General features: G+C 40.5%; 1 protein-coding gene across 2 annotated transcripts in view; it reads left to right on the top strand.

Moving 5' to 3' along the window:
- The window catches only part of REEP3 (receptor accessory protein 3), a 179,342-nt gene extending 166,494 nt beyond the window's left edge, over positions 1–12,848 (top strand). For both annotated transcript variants that reach the window (XM_077455416.1, XM_077455415.1), the window contains exons 7-8: positions 4,075–4,223; positions 12,602–12,848. In XM_077455416.1, the coding sequence (XP_077311542.1) occupies positions 4,075–4,223; positions 12,602–12,658 (206 nt within the window). In that variant the 3' untranslated portion in view covers positions 12,659–12,848. The remainder of the gene's footprint in view (positions 1–4,074; positions 4,224–12,601) is intronic.
- The last annotated feature ends 1,276 nt before the right edge of the window (positions 12,849–14,124 follow it).

The following is a 14,124-nucleotide window of genomic DNA, read 5'->3' as shown; positions in this document are numbered from 1 at the left end:
AACTTTTGTACTGCAGTTGGTCCAACAGAAGCCGGCCATTCGACTGTCTTCTGTCGAAGGGGCATGACCAAAAAAGGTCTGCTGATTAGCTCCCGATCAGCCCTCCCAGCCATTGGCTGAGAGGGACGACTGGTTCTGACGGGGTGGGGGGGGGGGGGGGTCAGCCCGGCCACCCCTGTCACCCCTGTCAGAATGCAATAGCACAGCAGGGGTGATCACTGTACTAATGTCAGATAGTTAGTACAGCGGCTCATCTGAGCTGCAGTTAATTTAGTCGACTAAAACATTTTAGTCGATTAAATTAATACTATTTAGTCGAAAATTAACAAGGGTCTGTAGCACATGTTCATACCTCAATACCATAAATAATAACATATTCGATTTTTGACTCCAGCAGTATATAATGAGTTTATAATTGTAGAGAAATGTTAACTAATGCATCCAATTTAATTACACCCATTCGATTTTAGACGGCTAAAATTCGTTTTAGTCTACTAGAATGTACTGGAGATTTTAGTAGACTAAAATCTAGTGGAGATTTAGTCAACTAAATACGACTAAAACTAAAACAATTACATAAGACTAAAATGGGACTAAATCTAAAATGCCATTTTAGTCCTAAGACTAAGACTAAAACAAAATCGAAAATTTGCTGCCAAAATTAACACTGCTGAGCTGTCAGTTATATTTTCGTTTAGCCCTGCTGGGTTGAACGGAAAACAAAACGACTAATGTAACAGGCTTTACCATTAACTTTTTATGTTTGCTTCCTTTTGCTCTGGTAAATAAAAGAAAAAGAAAAAGAAACTCTCAATTGTATATCTTTTTGATAAATGCAAAAAAAAACCTGTTGATGATTTCAGAAACTCAGAGCTGTCCTGTGCACACTTCCTGTGTTATTTCAATGAATGTCGGCTTCCCAGTTCTGAATTTGGTCAGAAGTAATATGACCTTTTATGTTGTGTAAATAAGGAGCGAGGGATACATTTGGTCATTTAGCAAAAGAGAACTGGGCAGGGATGACACCATTTCTTATAAAAAAAAAAAAAAAAAAACAATCTACAGAATCTTTTCTACTGTGAACATAACAGGAAAGTGAGAGCCATTTGGATTTTTTGCAGATCAGCAGTTTTTTTTTCTTTACTTGCGTGATCTTTAAAAGGATGACACATGGGCAACAGAGATGTTCTGCATGTCTTTTTTTTATTTGCCCTGACATACACTCTAATACTAACCTAATACATCCTACTATATACTAAGCCCTAACCAGGGGCGGACTGACCATTCGGGTACTCGGGCACTGTCTGAGGGCCTCATGCCACTAAAGGGCCCCATTAGGGTTGCCAGCCTCAATAAAACAAGGGACAGTATGTAAAAATCTGTGTTTTTTTTAAATCCCAAGATTATAGCTGCCCGCCTCTCCAGTAGCTTTTCTGTGTGTGTATACTGTGTGCCTGTGTGTGTATACTGTATCTGTGTGTATGTATACTGTGTGGCTCCATAATCTGTTGCCCGGGGGCCCCATAATCTCCTATTGCCTGGGGGCCCCCTATAATCTCCTATTGCCCAGGGGCCCCATAATCTTCTCCTATTGCCCGGGGGCCCCATAATCTCCTATTGCCCGGGGGCCCCATGAGTTGTCAGTCCGCCCCTGGCCCTAATATTAATTAACTGCTTTTCTGCTGAAAACACAGGAGATATTTATTATAATAAGTTATAAACTAGCTTGCCAACTAACTGATTTTCTTATGGTAGGCTGATTTTTTTAATTAACAGAAGGAAATACTGGACTGGCAGTACTGTGCACAAACTACGGCGGTCATTTAACCCTCTGTACTGAACACTCCTTTGCATTTTGGCTTGGTAGCAGATGACTGCAAATGTAGAGGTGTAATTGTTTAACTATATACCATGCCAGAAAATCGTTGGAGACATATATTCCCTTTACTGCTCTGCAGCTTATGTTAGTTTTGGCTTTATGCAGTGCTTTATTTTCCATTTAGAAATTTATACTATTCCAAGCTCAACAAGACTGTTTCCTGTTTATCCAGCACAAAGCAAATAATAGTCCACCGGTGCTTTCTGAGTCTCCCATTTCAGGTTGTCTAGGCACTTCTCTGAAGGATGTCCAAATAACAGCATACCAGTTGCTGCACCATGAATGTGCTTCGGCGTCCCTTCATAACAATGTATATACATATATGGAGCGAATGAGCTAGTAGCCTGTTCAACATATCTGTCCTTACACTGACTAACTCCAGAGTCTACTTTCCATATTAAAATAAAATATGGAGCACAGGAGGTAGCTGTCCCAACTTCCAGAGGATCATAGCAGTTGGTAAAATTGTGTCCCTGAAACATTATTGTCCCTGTTCACACCGGTGTGATTTATCATGAAATTCATATCACCGCAACTCGTGTTACAGCGTTTATGAAAAAGTTTCCTGCGCTACTTTTTCCCAGTTTCATTGTGACTTCTGTTAAATATAGTCGCAAGCCGCAATTACATTGGCAGTTGAAATTGCGCTGAAGTAGCGCGATTTCAAACCTGTACCAGTGTGAACTAGGGCTTATTGTAAAATTTGTGATAACCTACAAATTATACAAACTACAGCAGACATTTCAAGAGGAAGTAAACTCTCCCACTCTGATTCTTCTTTTCATTTAGTCCATTATAATAAGTAATTATCAAACTATAGCCACTGTAATCCAGCCCAAATCGCATATTACTTACCGTTTAAAGAAACTTTAAAGAACTTGTTTCCAGGGGTAAGGCAGCACCATCTTAAGTATTGTTTTCTGAGTCCTGTACTCTTAACCAAGCCTCCTTCTCAATCCAACGTTTCTATGGCAACCCTGCTTCTCTGCTCATAGCTGACTTGTTTTATTTCATAGTATTTACTTGTGCCGATTATCTAGTGTTTGCCTATGTCAGTCTTATCAGCTTCAGCTGATAAGACTGCAGTAATGCTGTCCGATGCCTTTTATTCCACTCCATGTGATGTCACATGGTCACATGCGGTGTAGTAGGAAGCTCTGAGTGATTATGCAGTCTCCTGGGATTTCAGTATTGTGCCGTAGGAAGTCCTGATAATAGATAGACAAGCACACAGAGTGTGCAGTAAATCATGGGAGATCTGGCCATGCTCAGTGACGTCATTCTAAAGAACAAAAAGGATTACAACAATACTAAGCAAGTAAGGAGATATCTACAAGCAGTGTTCATTATGGGTTTTTTTATGCTGATTTACATGGGACAAAGTTGTGGGGGAGAGTTTACGACCACTTTCAGATTCTTTACAGGCTTGGAAACATGGACTAGAATAAGGACTCGAGTCCAGTCGAAAAATGTGTTTGTGTGTATGCTAGTCCAACGGACAAAAACCGACGCTAGGGCAGCTATTGGCTACTGGCCTAGCGTCGGTTTTTGTCCGTCGGACTAGCATACACACAAACACATTTTTCAACTGGACTCGAGTCCATCAGAAAGATTTGAAACCTGTTCTAAATCTAAAGTCCGTCCGATTTTTAGACAGAAAAGGTCCGCTGAAGCGCACACACGATTGAATGTCTGGCGGATTCATTCTGTCGGACCTAATCCATCGAAAGGTCCGGTCGTGTGTACGCGGCACTAGTGGAACTTTACTTTCACTACAAGAACAAAAAAAAAAGAAAAAAATATATAAATAAATGAATAAAGTGAACCAAAGCTATTATACTTTCCTTTTAACATTTGCTATTTCTTTAACTTTATTCTAGATTTATTTGTCCTTTAATAGCTGAAAACTGGTATCTGTACTCTGTTGTCTAAATGAATTATAAAACTATTTGTGCCCTAAGGACAGAATATGCAATTAACATTGATTTTTCCCCCTCCATTTTGTTTAAAACACTGATGAGGATTTTTCTGTTAGGAAAAGATTTGAAATGCTGTTTACAGATTGCTATTTCAGACTGCTGCTTTCTCCAGTCCTTGTGTATTGATTAATGCTCGGTGTGTAATCATTAGTAGCATTAGTTTAGCCTGTGTGCTGCCATTTTTATGCAGTGTCCTTTTTCTTTGTGTTTACATAGGACTTGGCTCATTAAGAAAAGATTCTGAAGATGACAAAACAGATGAGGAAACAGAGGGGGCACATTCGGAGGATGAAACATATTCTCATAAGGGACTTCGGAGGTCACAGAGCATGAGATCTGTTAAGGTTGTAAAAGGCCGCAAGGAGGTATGCTGTGCATTTTGTTTTGCTAAAATTAAAGTGCACCAAATGTTATGCCCCGTACACACGGTCGGATTTTCTGACGGAAAATGTTCGAAGGGAGCTTTTTGTGGGAAATTCCAACAGTGTGTCCATCGGACATTTTCCATCAGAATTTCCATTGCACAAAATTTGAGATCTGGTCCTCAAATTTTCCGACAACAAAATCCGTTGTCGGAAATTCCGGAAATTCCGACGCACAAAGTTCCACGCATGCTCGGAATCAAGAAGAGCCCCACTGGCTATCAAACTTGTTTTTCTCGGCTCGTCGTATGTGTTGTACGTCACCGCGTTCTTGACATTCGCAATTTCCGACCAACTTTGTGTGATCGTGTGTTTGCAAGACAAGTTTGAGCCAACATCCGTCGGAAAAAATCCATGGATTTTGTTGTCGGAATGTCCAATCGTGTGTACAGGGCATTAGAAAAGCCACTCCAAGGCAAGATTTTTTTGCATATAATTAGATGCTTTAAGTGTGATCAGAAATGGAGGAATACCAGCATGTAAGGCTTTGTCTAAATATGAACACTGAAATACAATGGGGGGTTATTTACAAAAGGCAAATCCACTTTGCACTACAAGTGCACTTGGAAGTGCAGTCACTGTAGATCTGAGGGGAAGATCTGAAAAGAGGAGAAGCTCTGCTGATTTTATCATCCAATCAAGTGCAAGCTAAAATGCTGTTTTTATTTTCCTTGCATGTCCCCCATAAATCTCCAGCAACTGCACTTCCAAGTGCACTTGTAGTGCAAAGTCGAATTTGCCTTTCATAAATAACCCCCAATGTTTGCCCCTGAAAATGTGACTGCATTCTGGTTTTGACCAGTATTTTTTGGCCTTAAAGAGGAAGTAGAGCGTTGTTTTTGTTTTTTTCTGATTTGCAAAAGTAAAGCCATAATGTGCTAGCATGCATCACATACTAGCACGGTATGTTAAACTTATCTGCAAACAAAGCCCTCATCATCACCGCTGGAGGCAGCATCCATCTTCGCCCGTCTTCTTTCCGGGTCAGTGGACTCCAGCTGTGTGATTGGCCGGAGCCGTGCGATTTCTCCCCTGTACATGCATGCGGGATCTGCCATCAAGGCACAGGGCTCTGAAGAAACGGCACAGGTGGCCTATCCTTCAGAACGCATGCACCGATGATGTAATTGGCTGCATTTACAGTAAATATCTCCTAATCTACACACATTTAGGAGATATTTACAGTACCTATAGGTGTGCCTTGTTATAGGCTTACCTATTGGTACAAACAATACATGGAAGTTTACTTTCTCTTTAATATTTATGTTAAAAAAAATCTGACTACTTAGAGGCATTTCTGGTTCTTTATGCCCTTATATACATAGAAGCTGTGGGGTTGATTTACTAAAGATAAATAGACTATATTTTGCAAGGGCATTTGCTCCAGAGCTTAGTAGATGTGGGGAAGCTCTGCTGTATTACTTCATCTAATCCAATCACATGCAAGCAAAAAAGCTGTTTTTTTTTACTTTATTATTATTTTCCTTGCATCCAACTTTTCATTGGGTATTCTTTGCAAAATGAAGCTTTGCCCTATTTACTAATCCCCTTGCAAATGGCACAGTTGATTTGCTTTTTAGCAAATCCAGCCCTGTGTGTTCTTGAAAGGTTTCAGATGTTGCCTATTGTGCAACTTTAAAGCCTAAGGTGCTGCTTGCAATTGGGTTATAGATGTTCATAGATCTCCCTCTCCATGTTCGCTGGGAGTGTGAAAATACTTTAAGTAGCAAAATACTGGTGGATATCTTCAAGACTTTAGATTCAAGACTTAAAGAGGGATTCCACCAAAAAAAAATATATTAAAAGCCAGCAGCTATAAATACTACAGCTGCTGACTTTTAATAAATGGACACTCACCTGTCCCGGGTTCCAGCGATGCTGGCAGCCGAGGGCGATCGATCGCTCGGCTCTCGGCTGCTGCCATTCTCACCATTCTAGGTGAGGGAATCAGGAAGTGAAGCGAATTGGCTTCACTTCCCGGTTCCCTACTGCGCATGCGCGAGTCGCGCCGCGCAATAGGAAATCTCCGCGCTGTCACTGGGACCCGTGTGTGTCCCAGCAGACAGCGCGGCAGGGCAGGAAATGGCGTAGACTCCCACGGGAGTCTATGCCCGGAAGTGGGTGTAAATACCTGTCTTTGACAGGTATCTCCACCCCCCTCCCCCCTGAAAGGTGTCAATTGTGACACCGGAGGGGGGGAGGGATCCGATCAGCGGAAGTTCCACTTTAGGGTGGAATCTCGCTTTAATTTACCTATGTAGCAGTACTTTTTATCTGCCAATAGGTGACATTAGGGCTCTCTCACATGGGCTCCCATACATCATGGAGATCCGTTTACTTATGTATCCATTGAGCTGGGTGCAGGCAGCCTATGATAGTCAATGGAGATGCAGCAGCTGTATGAATTCACCCACACATCCAAGTTTGGCAGGCATGCAGGGACAGGTGCACAGCCCTGGATGCACACTGCCTGCAATTGGGAACCCTTTCCTGCATACGTTTCAGATTTGAATGTGAAAATTCCATGCATCCACTGCGCTTCTATTGACTGACGCAGGCTGTTTGTACATTGCTTTGGATGCAATGGATGCCCAGAAGTATTAAACAGGTTCCATTACAAAATGTACAATTTTGGTACATTCTGCTTTTTTGAATATTTTTATCACTACAGTTGAAAACAAACCATTATTTTGCTTCCATCAACTATTATGTCCTGTACACACAGTCGGACATTCCGACCACAAAATCCGTCAGATTTTTTCCAACGGATTTTGTCTGAAACTGGTGTGGCATACACACGGTCGGACAAAGTTGTCGGAAAATCCGATCGTTCGGAACGTGGTGACGTTCGTTGTGTAGGATAGGACTACGTAGAGGCTGGTAGCCAATAGCTTTGGTCTCGTAATTTGATGTGAGCATGCGTGGCACTTTTTCCGTCGGAATTCTCTTCAAATGATTGGAAAAAGTCAGATCGTATTTTTTTTGTTGGAAAATTTTAGATCCTGCTCTCGGAAAAAGTCCAATAGAGCCCACACACGATCGGATTTTCCGACAATATAATCCGATCTGACTTTTTCCGTTGGAATTTCCGACCATGTGTACGGGGGATTAGAATATCAAATTTACAAAATTCTACAAGTGTGTGGTCAGCTTTATTAACAATTAGTAGATGTTACAATTGCTGTAGAGCAGGGATCTCAAACTGGTGGCCCTCCAGCTGTTGCAGAACTACAAGTCCCATGAGGCATTGCAAGACAGTTACAAGTGTGACTCCTACAGGCAGAGGTATGATGGGACTTGTAGTTCTGCAACAGCTGAAGGGCCGCCAGTTTGAGACCCCTGCTGTAGAGTGTTGCAGGAGGTGTTATTCGGGTGCTTTATTGAGCATTGGACCTATGTATGACAGAGTCCTATGTACACCCAAACATTACTAATGGCCTGTACAGGATCCGAAAATCGTTAGTGCAGAGCTTTCAAGAGCCAAACATGACAGTTCATCCGATATTATCTGATTGGACAAACGCAAAAAATGTTCTTGTGAGATACCAGAACGTATGATTTTCATTTAATCAGTACAGTTGTCATCTGAAAATATAATAGAAATACACTACAACACATGACATCACTTCCCTTTTTTATTCTGTCGTATGAGAATTTTCGTAACTTCTCCATTTTCGATATGCGACTAGCATGCAAAAAAACCCCAAAAAACAGACGTCTGATTTTCAGATCGTGTGTACGTAAGACAATTATAAAAGACATTGACATTCATGTATCCAGTACTGGTCTTTTATAAATCACAGCATGAATGTTATTTGCTGATTTTCATTTTCTCTTACATTATTATATTTATTATTATTATTATTATACACGATTTATATAGCACCAACAGTTTACGCAGCGCTTTACAATGTATAAGGGGGAACAACACAATTACAGTACAATACAAAAGATACAGGAGGGCCCTGCTCGTATATTCTAAGCCCTTGTACACACAGTCGTAAATTCCGACGTAAAAATGTCCGATCGGACCGCGTTGTCGGATAATCCGACCGTGTGTGGGCTCCATCGGACTTTTTTCGTCGGAATGTCCGACCAACAAAGTTTGAGAGCTGGATATAAAATTTTCCGACAACATGATCCGATCGGACTTTGTTTGTAGAGAATTCCGATTGGACAAAGTGCCACGCATGCACAGATCAAAGTACAAGAGCAGAGCTATTGGCTACTAGGCTGAACGTGGTCCCGTCGGAACGAACGAACGTCATCACGTTCCGAATGATCGGACTTTCCGACAACTTTGTCCGACCTTGTGTATGCAACACCAGTTTCGGACAAAATCTGTCTGAAAAAATCCAACGGATTTTGTGTTTGGAATTTCCGACCGTGTGTACAAGGGCTTAAGGGAGGGGATGTTGGTACAAAGGGTAATAGCTGCAGAGAATGATTTGATGGGGGTGGCATATCAATATATCTTACATATCAATATCTTACATATCACTCATTATTGAACAGGAATTTTCCTCATGTATTTGTATACATTGTTAGATTGTTGTTGCTAGAAATAATGCACATCTTTTTAAATATAAATGAGGATTAAAATGGCCCATTAAAAGGGAGGGTTTTTTGTTTTTTATTTTTCTAAAATAGAGTTTAGCTCCTCCCTTTTTTACAGGAATTACTTAGGACAAGGCAGTCCTCTGCTCATCACCCCCCTTTAGATTGCGGTTTCATATACTGAACTGCGGGTGTGGGTGGGCATGAGCTGACCAGGCCTAATCTAGTCGGTTGGAACAAGTTTGCTTCTCATTGTGTATACATTAATAAACACAGCTAGTTTCTCTTGGCAAGAGTGTTGTATGAGCAGCACAATGCAGACCCAGAGCTAGTATGTGTTTTATTAAACTCCAAGTGAACTGCATGCTCTCCCCCCTCTCCTTCCTCCATATGTTCATAGAAGAAAGTGTTCCCTGCCAGAAAGCAGAGGCAGAGATGATTCACAGCAATATATTGAAGATAAACTATAGCCAATCGCAAACTATCACAATTATATTGCCTTTTCTGGGAAGGCTTCTAGCAAGACGGTGTCAGGAGGAAATAGAACAAGCATCATTATATTTGTTTTTGACCCTTAGTTGCATTTGTTTTTCGCAAGTCTCTGTACTCTACAACTGACAAGCTAGTTTTCAGGTATACATGAGCCATCGGCACTAATTACGCTTTGTTAAAGCTTTGCTTTTTAGTATTTGGCAGAATATATCGACAGTGGGGGTTCAGTGTTTGGCACTGTAGAGAGAACAAAAAGAAATGCAATTACAGTACTTACTAAGGTGCCTGATGCATCAAATGTTTTGCAGTTAAAAAATACTGTAATAGCTTTTTAGAGATTTTAGGTAGAATAAATACTCACCGGGCCACTTTATTAGGTACAACTTGCTAGTACCGGGTCGGGCCCCCTTTTGCTTTCAGAACTGCCTTAATTCTTCGTGCCATCGATTCAACAAGATGTTGGAAACATTCCTCAGAGATTTTGGTCCATATTGACATGATGGCATCACGCAGTTGCTGCAGATTTGTCGGCTGCACATCCATGATGCGATTCTTCCATTCCTTTATTTTTTCTCAGTTTAGGCCGATATGTATTCTCCTACATATTTACTAGTAATAGTGGCGATCTGTGATTTTTATCGGCACTGCGACATTATGGAGGACACATTGGACACTTTTGACACATTTTTGGGACCATTGGCATTTATACAGCGATCAGGGCTATAAAAATGCACGGATTACTGTCAGAATTTCACTGGCAGGGAAGGGGGTTAACACTAGGGGGCGATCAAGGGGTTAACTGTGTTCCCTGCTACATGTTTGTAACTGAAGGGGGAGGGGACTGACTAGAGGAAGTGACGGATCGTGGTTCCTGGCTAATAGGAACACACGATCTGTAACTCCTCTCATCAACAGAACAGGGATTTGTATGTTTACGCACACACTTCCCTGTTCTACCTCTCGTGATCGCTCGTGGTCGGCAGTCATCGCGACCATTCGCCACGAGCACCGGCACCCCGGATGTGTAGCGGGCGAATGCTATCCCGATCCCACAAGCCGATGTATAGCTGCGAAGGTTCGCAGGATTGTGCCGACCTGCCGCAGTAAAATGATGATGGCTGGTCGGCAAGGAATTAAACAATGCTCAATTTGTACTAAGGGCCCCAACATGTGCTGAGAAAATATCCCTCCCCACCATTACACCACCAAGCATTTGTTTGTAAAGTTTATTATGACTTTTTTTTACGGCTTTGCATTTTCCAGCGTGCATTTTAGGGTTTTACACATTTCTTTGTCTAAGGCTGCAAGTAATTGTACCTTGACTTTCTTACAGTCATTGAGTATAGTCTGAGCAGCATCTGCCACAGCTACATGTTATGCTGGTTGGTGGTGTTAGTATAGTGCATGCTTCTGCCCACCATACTCGCAGGTCAGTTCTTACCACTAGGTAGTGCCACCACGAGGTTGGTGGCAATACAGTTCTTGCACATCTTCTTTGGGACTTGTTCCTTTTTTGTAGACAGTGGACCTATTGTTCTAAAAAAGATAATTTCTTGTTGCCCTTAGCAACAATATCTTTTACTGATGAGGTCCAGTAAAGAATATAGAGGTGTCAATTTGGAAACAGTTTTTTTTTTCCAATCGAAAACTGGTATTTTAGTTTTAGATGAATAGTGAAGAGTTAATGTAGAACTCTGAACAAGACTTTTTGGCTACAGTGGGGGAAGGGTTATAACATCAGATTGTAGTGCGGTCTGTATCCTCCTAAGCCCTTGTACACACGGTCGGACATTCCAACGGAAAATGTCCGATTGGACCGTGTTGTCGGATAATACGACTGTGTGTGAGCTCCATCGGATTGTTTCTGTCAGAATATCCGACGGGCAAAGTTTTAGAGCTGGGCTGTAAAACTTTCCGACAACATGATCCGATCGGACTTTGTCCGATTGTGTGTAGAGAATTCCGATCGGACAAAGTGCCACGCATGCTCAGATCAAATTCCTAGACCAAAGCTATTGGCTACTAGCCTGAACGTAGTCCCGTCGTAACGAAATAACGCCATCACATTACGTACGATTGGATTTTCCGACAACTTTGTCTGACCGTGTGTATGCAACACCAGTTTCGGACAAAATCCATTGGATCTCGTTGTCGGAATGTCCAACCGTGTGTACAAGGGCTAAGAGAAATTTCCCTCCATTTTCTGTGCTAAAGATATGACAGGAAGGGAGTGGAAATGTTACCCATAAAGAAGAATCTTTTGGCAGTTCCACCAGATGTGTCATCTTCTTGTTGATTACAGTCATATTAATTTGTATTTCACCTCAAATTTTGCTTCAGTGGCAGTGGCCACAATGACAAATAGAGAAGAGGGTGAATTATCTTAAGAGTAACACAGCTAAAAAAAAAACCTTGCAAGGCTTCTAACCCAAAACTAGTAATGGTTTTTACTTTAAAACTCCAGATTTGTTTATACTTTTTGGCTTTGAAGGTGAAATCTGCATTTACAGTATATCTAATCCCAGTTTAAAAAAATATATATTGTTAGCTTACCTTTCAATGATTATAGTGTGTGTAGTGTTTTGTTTTGCACTTCATGCTGGAAGTTATTTAGTATTGGAATCTAGGAAAAGAAGGTATTAGCCCTTGTACACACGGTCGGACATTCCGATGGAAAATGTCCGATCGGACCGTGTTGTCGGATAATCCGACCGTGTGTGGGCTCCATCGGACTTTTTCCGTCGGAATGTCCGACCAACAAAGTTTGAGAGCTGGATATAAATTTCACCGACAATATGATCTGATCGGACTTTGTCTGATCGTTTGTAGAGAATTCCGATCGAACAAAGTGCCATGCATGCTCAGATCAAATTACGAGACCAAAGCTATTGGCTACTAGCCTGAACGTAGTCCCATCGTAACGAACGAACGTCATCACGTTCCGAACGATTGGATTTTTTGACAACTTTGTCCAACCGTGTGTATGCAACACCAGTTTCACCTACCTCGCTTTTAGGTGAAATTGCCTTTTAATGTTGGAAATTTGATTTAGTTGGGTAGATTTCCATGAATATAGGTTCACATGGACACAGGAAGGCTCTTATATGCTTTAAGTCTCATTTATTAAGTCAAGCATCCTGATGGCGACATATATGTATGTTCTAAATTTCTCTTGTTATATTTTCATATATGTTATTAATGCAGTTGAAATAACTTTTAGCTTTTTGAGATCCTGGATAGATTTCATATCAAGATGTCTCATTGTTTTTCAGGTGCGATATGGATCACTGAAGCATAAAGTCAAGAAGAGGCCCCAAATTTATTTTTGATCGGTCATATGGAATCTCCTGAATTGACCTTCTGCAATAAGAGTTCTTTGTGTGACATACTGTACATTTTAGAACCAACATTAAGGTTCTAGTGAATGGATATATTGTTCTGAGGAACGTTTGGTAGCTGTATCTACCTAACTGCTGGGAGCAGCTATCTTCTCAAATACAGGACACATGTTTGATCCAACTGGTTATTTACCTCTTTTTTAAAGTAATCTTTATTTAATAAGTTTAGAAACAGCATACAATCCAGTAAGGATAGAAACATTTGTTATTAGTTTCACATAGGTGACATTTCATATGTAACAAAAGGTCCGATTGACCATCCGACATGAGGAATATAAGTCCTCACAACAGTAAAAAGCCTTAATCCTATCCTCCAGTCTCTGCATCAATGAAATCACCTTGCCATGTAATTGTTTACCTCTTAATATCTAGGAGTTCAGGTCATTGGCCTAAACTAAAAATGGCTGTATTACACCATGGAAGGTAGGAAAAAACTGGACCACCTCATCTGGGCTTTTAATAGTTTTAAAAGCATTTCTCTTACATAAAGTGTTTGTTCCACGCTAATAGTGGTGTCTTGAAGCTACCACCGAATTTTTATAGAGTGTTATTCAATCAATTTTAAATGAGCTCTTTACATTTTTGTCTTCCAAGTATTATAAAAAGAATAAACAAGGCTTTTTTAAAGCATTTTAGATTTGGGTCGAGGATGATGGGGGCACCTTCGCTGTAACATTTCGTTGGACTGGTTTGGTCCCACCTTGTTTATTCATCATACAGTCTTATAAGATGCTCTCTGCTTGCTCTTCCTGTCTCAAAGTTTTTTAGAATTGATAGTGCAAGAAAGACAGAGAAGAGAGTTGTTCTTGTAGCTTTCGCCAAGCATAGAATATTTAATTGGCTATTATGGTTACTTCAATTGTGTTCAGATATACAGGGACAACATAGATCATTTATTTTAACTGCAAAGTTGCGTATTTTGATTTTCGAACAGTATATAGAGTTCTGAGATCAAGGTTAAAAAAGCATAAATTTAAGGAAATTCAGAGTTTTTAATAAAAATTTCATTTGGCATGGATGGGATACAAGGAAAACATTTTTTTTTTTAATCTTGTTTAAAAAAATTAGTAATTTTGGGTAAATAGTAACCCAACTAGGATGGCTATTCAGCTTATGGTGAGGCCAAAAGGAGCCAAAGAACCTTTTCTGTAAATCATTGGCTGTCTTTTAGGAAAGGCATACTATATTTTTGGTGAAGCACAGTATTCACATGTAAAGAATTTTTTGGAGGAGGGTAGAAGTACCCTTTAACGTATGTAGAAAAACTCAGCAGTTGCTTCTATCAAAGCTAAAGCAATAAACCTAGACCAAAAAAACAAATTCAAGTTGTAGACTTGAGAGTATCTTATTTTCGTCTTAAGTACACAGCACCAAAGTAATACAATAGTTGGAGAAAA

This window comes from Lithobates pipiens, unplaced genomic scaffold (genome assembly GCF_037356315.1).
Source record: "Lithobates pipiens isolate NorthernLeopardFrog02 unplaced genomic scaffold, aLitPip1_a1.2 Scaffold_25, whole genome shotgun sequence".
NCBI classification, from domain to species: Eukaryota; Metazoa; Chordata; class Amphibia; order Anura; family Ranidae; genus Lithobates; species Lithobates pipiens.
This window is presented reverse-complemented; position numbering and strand designations above follow the sequence as displayed.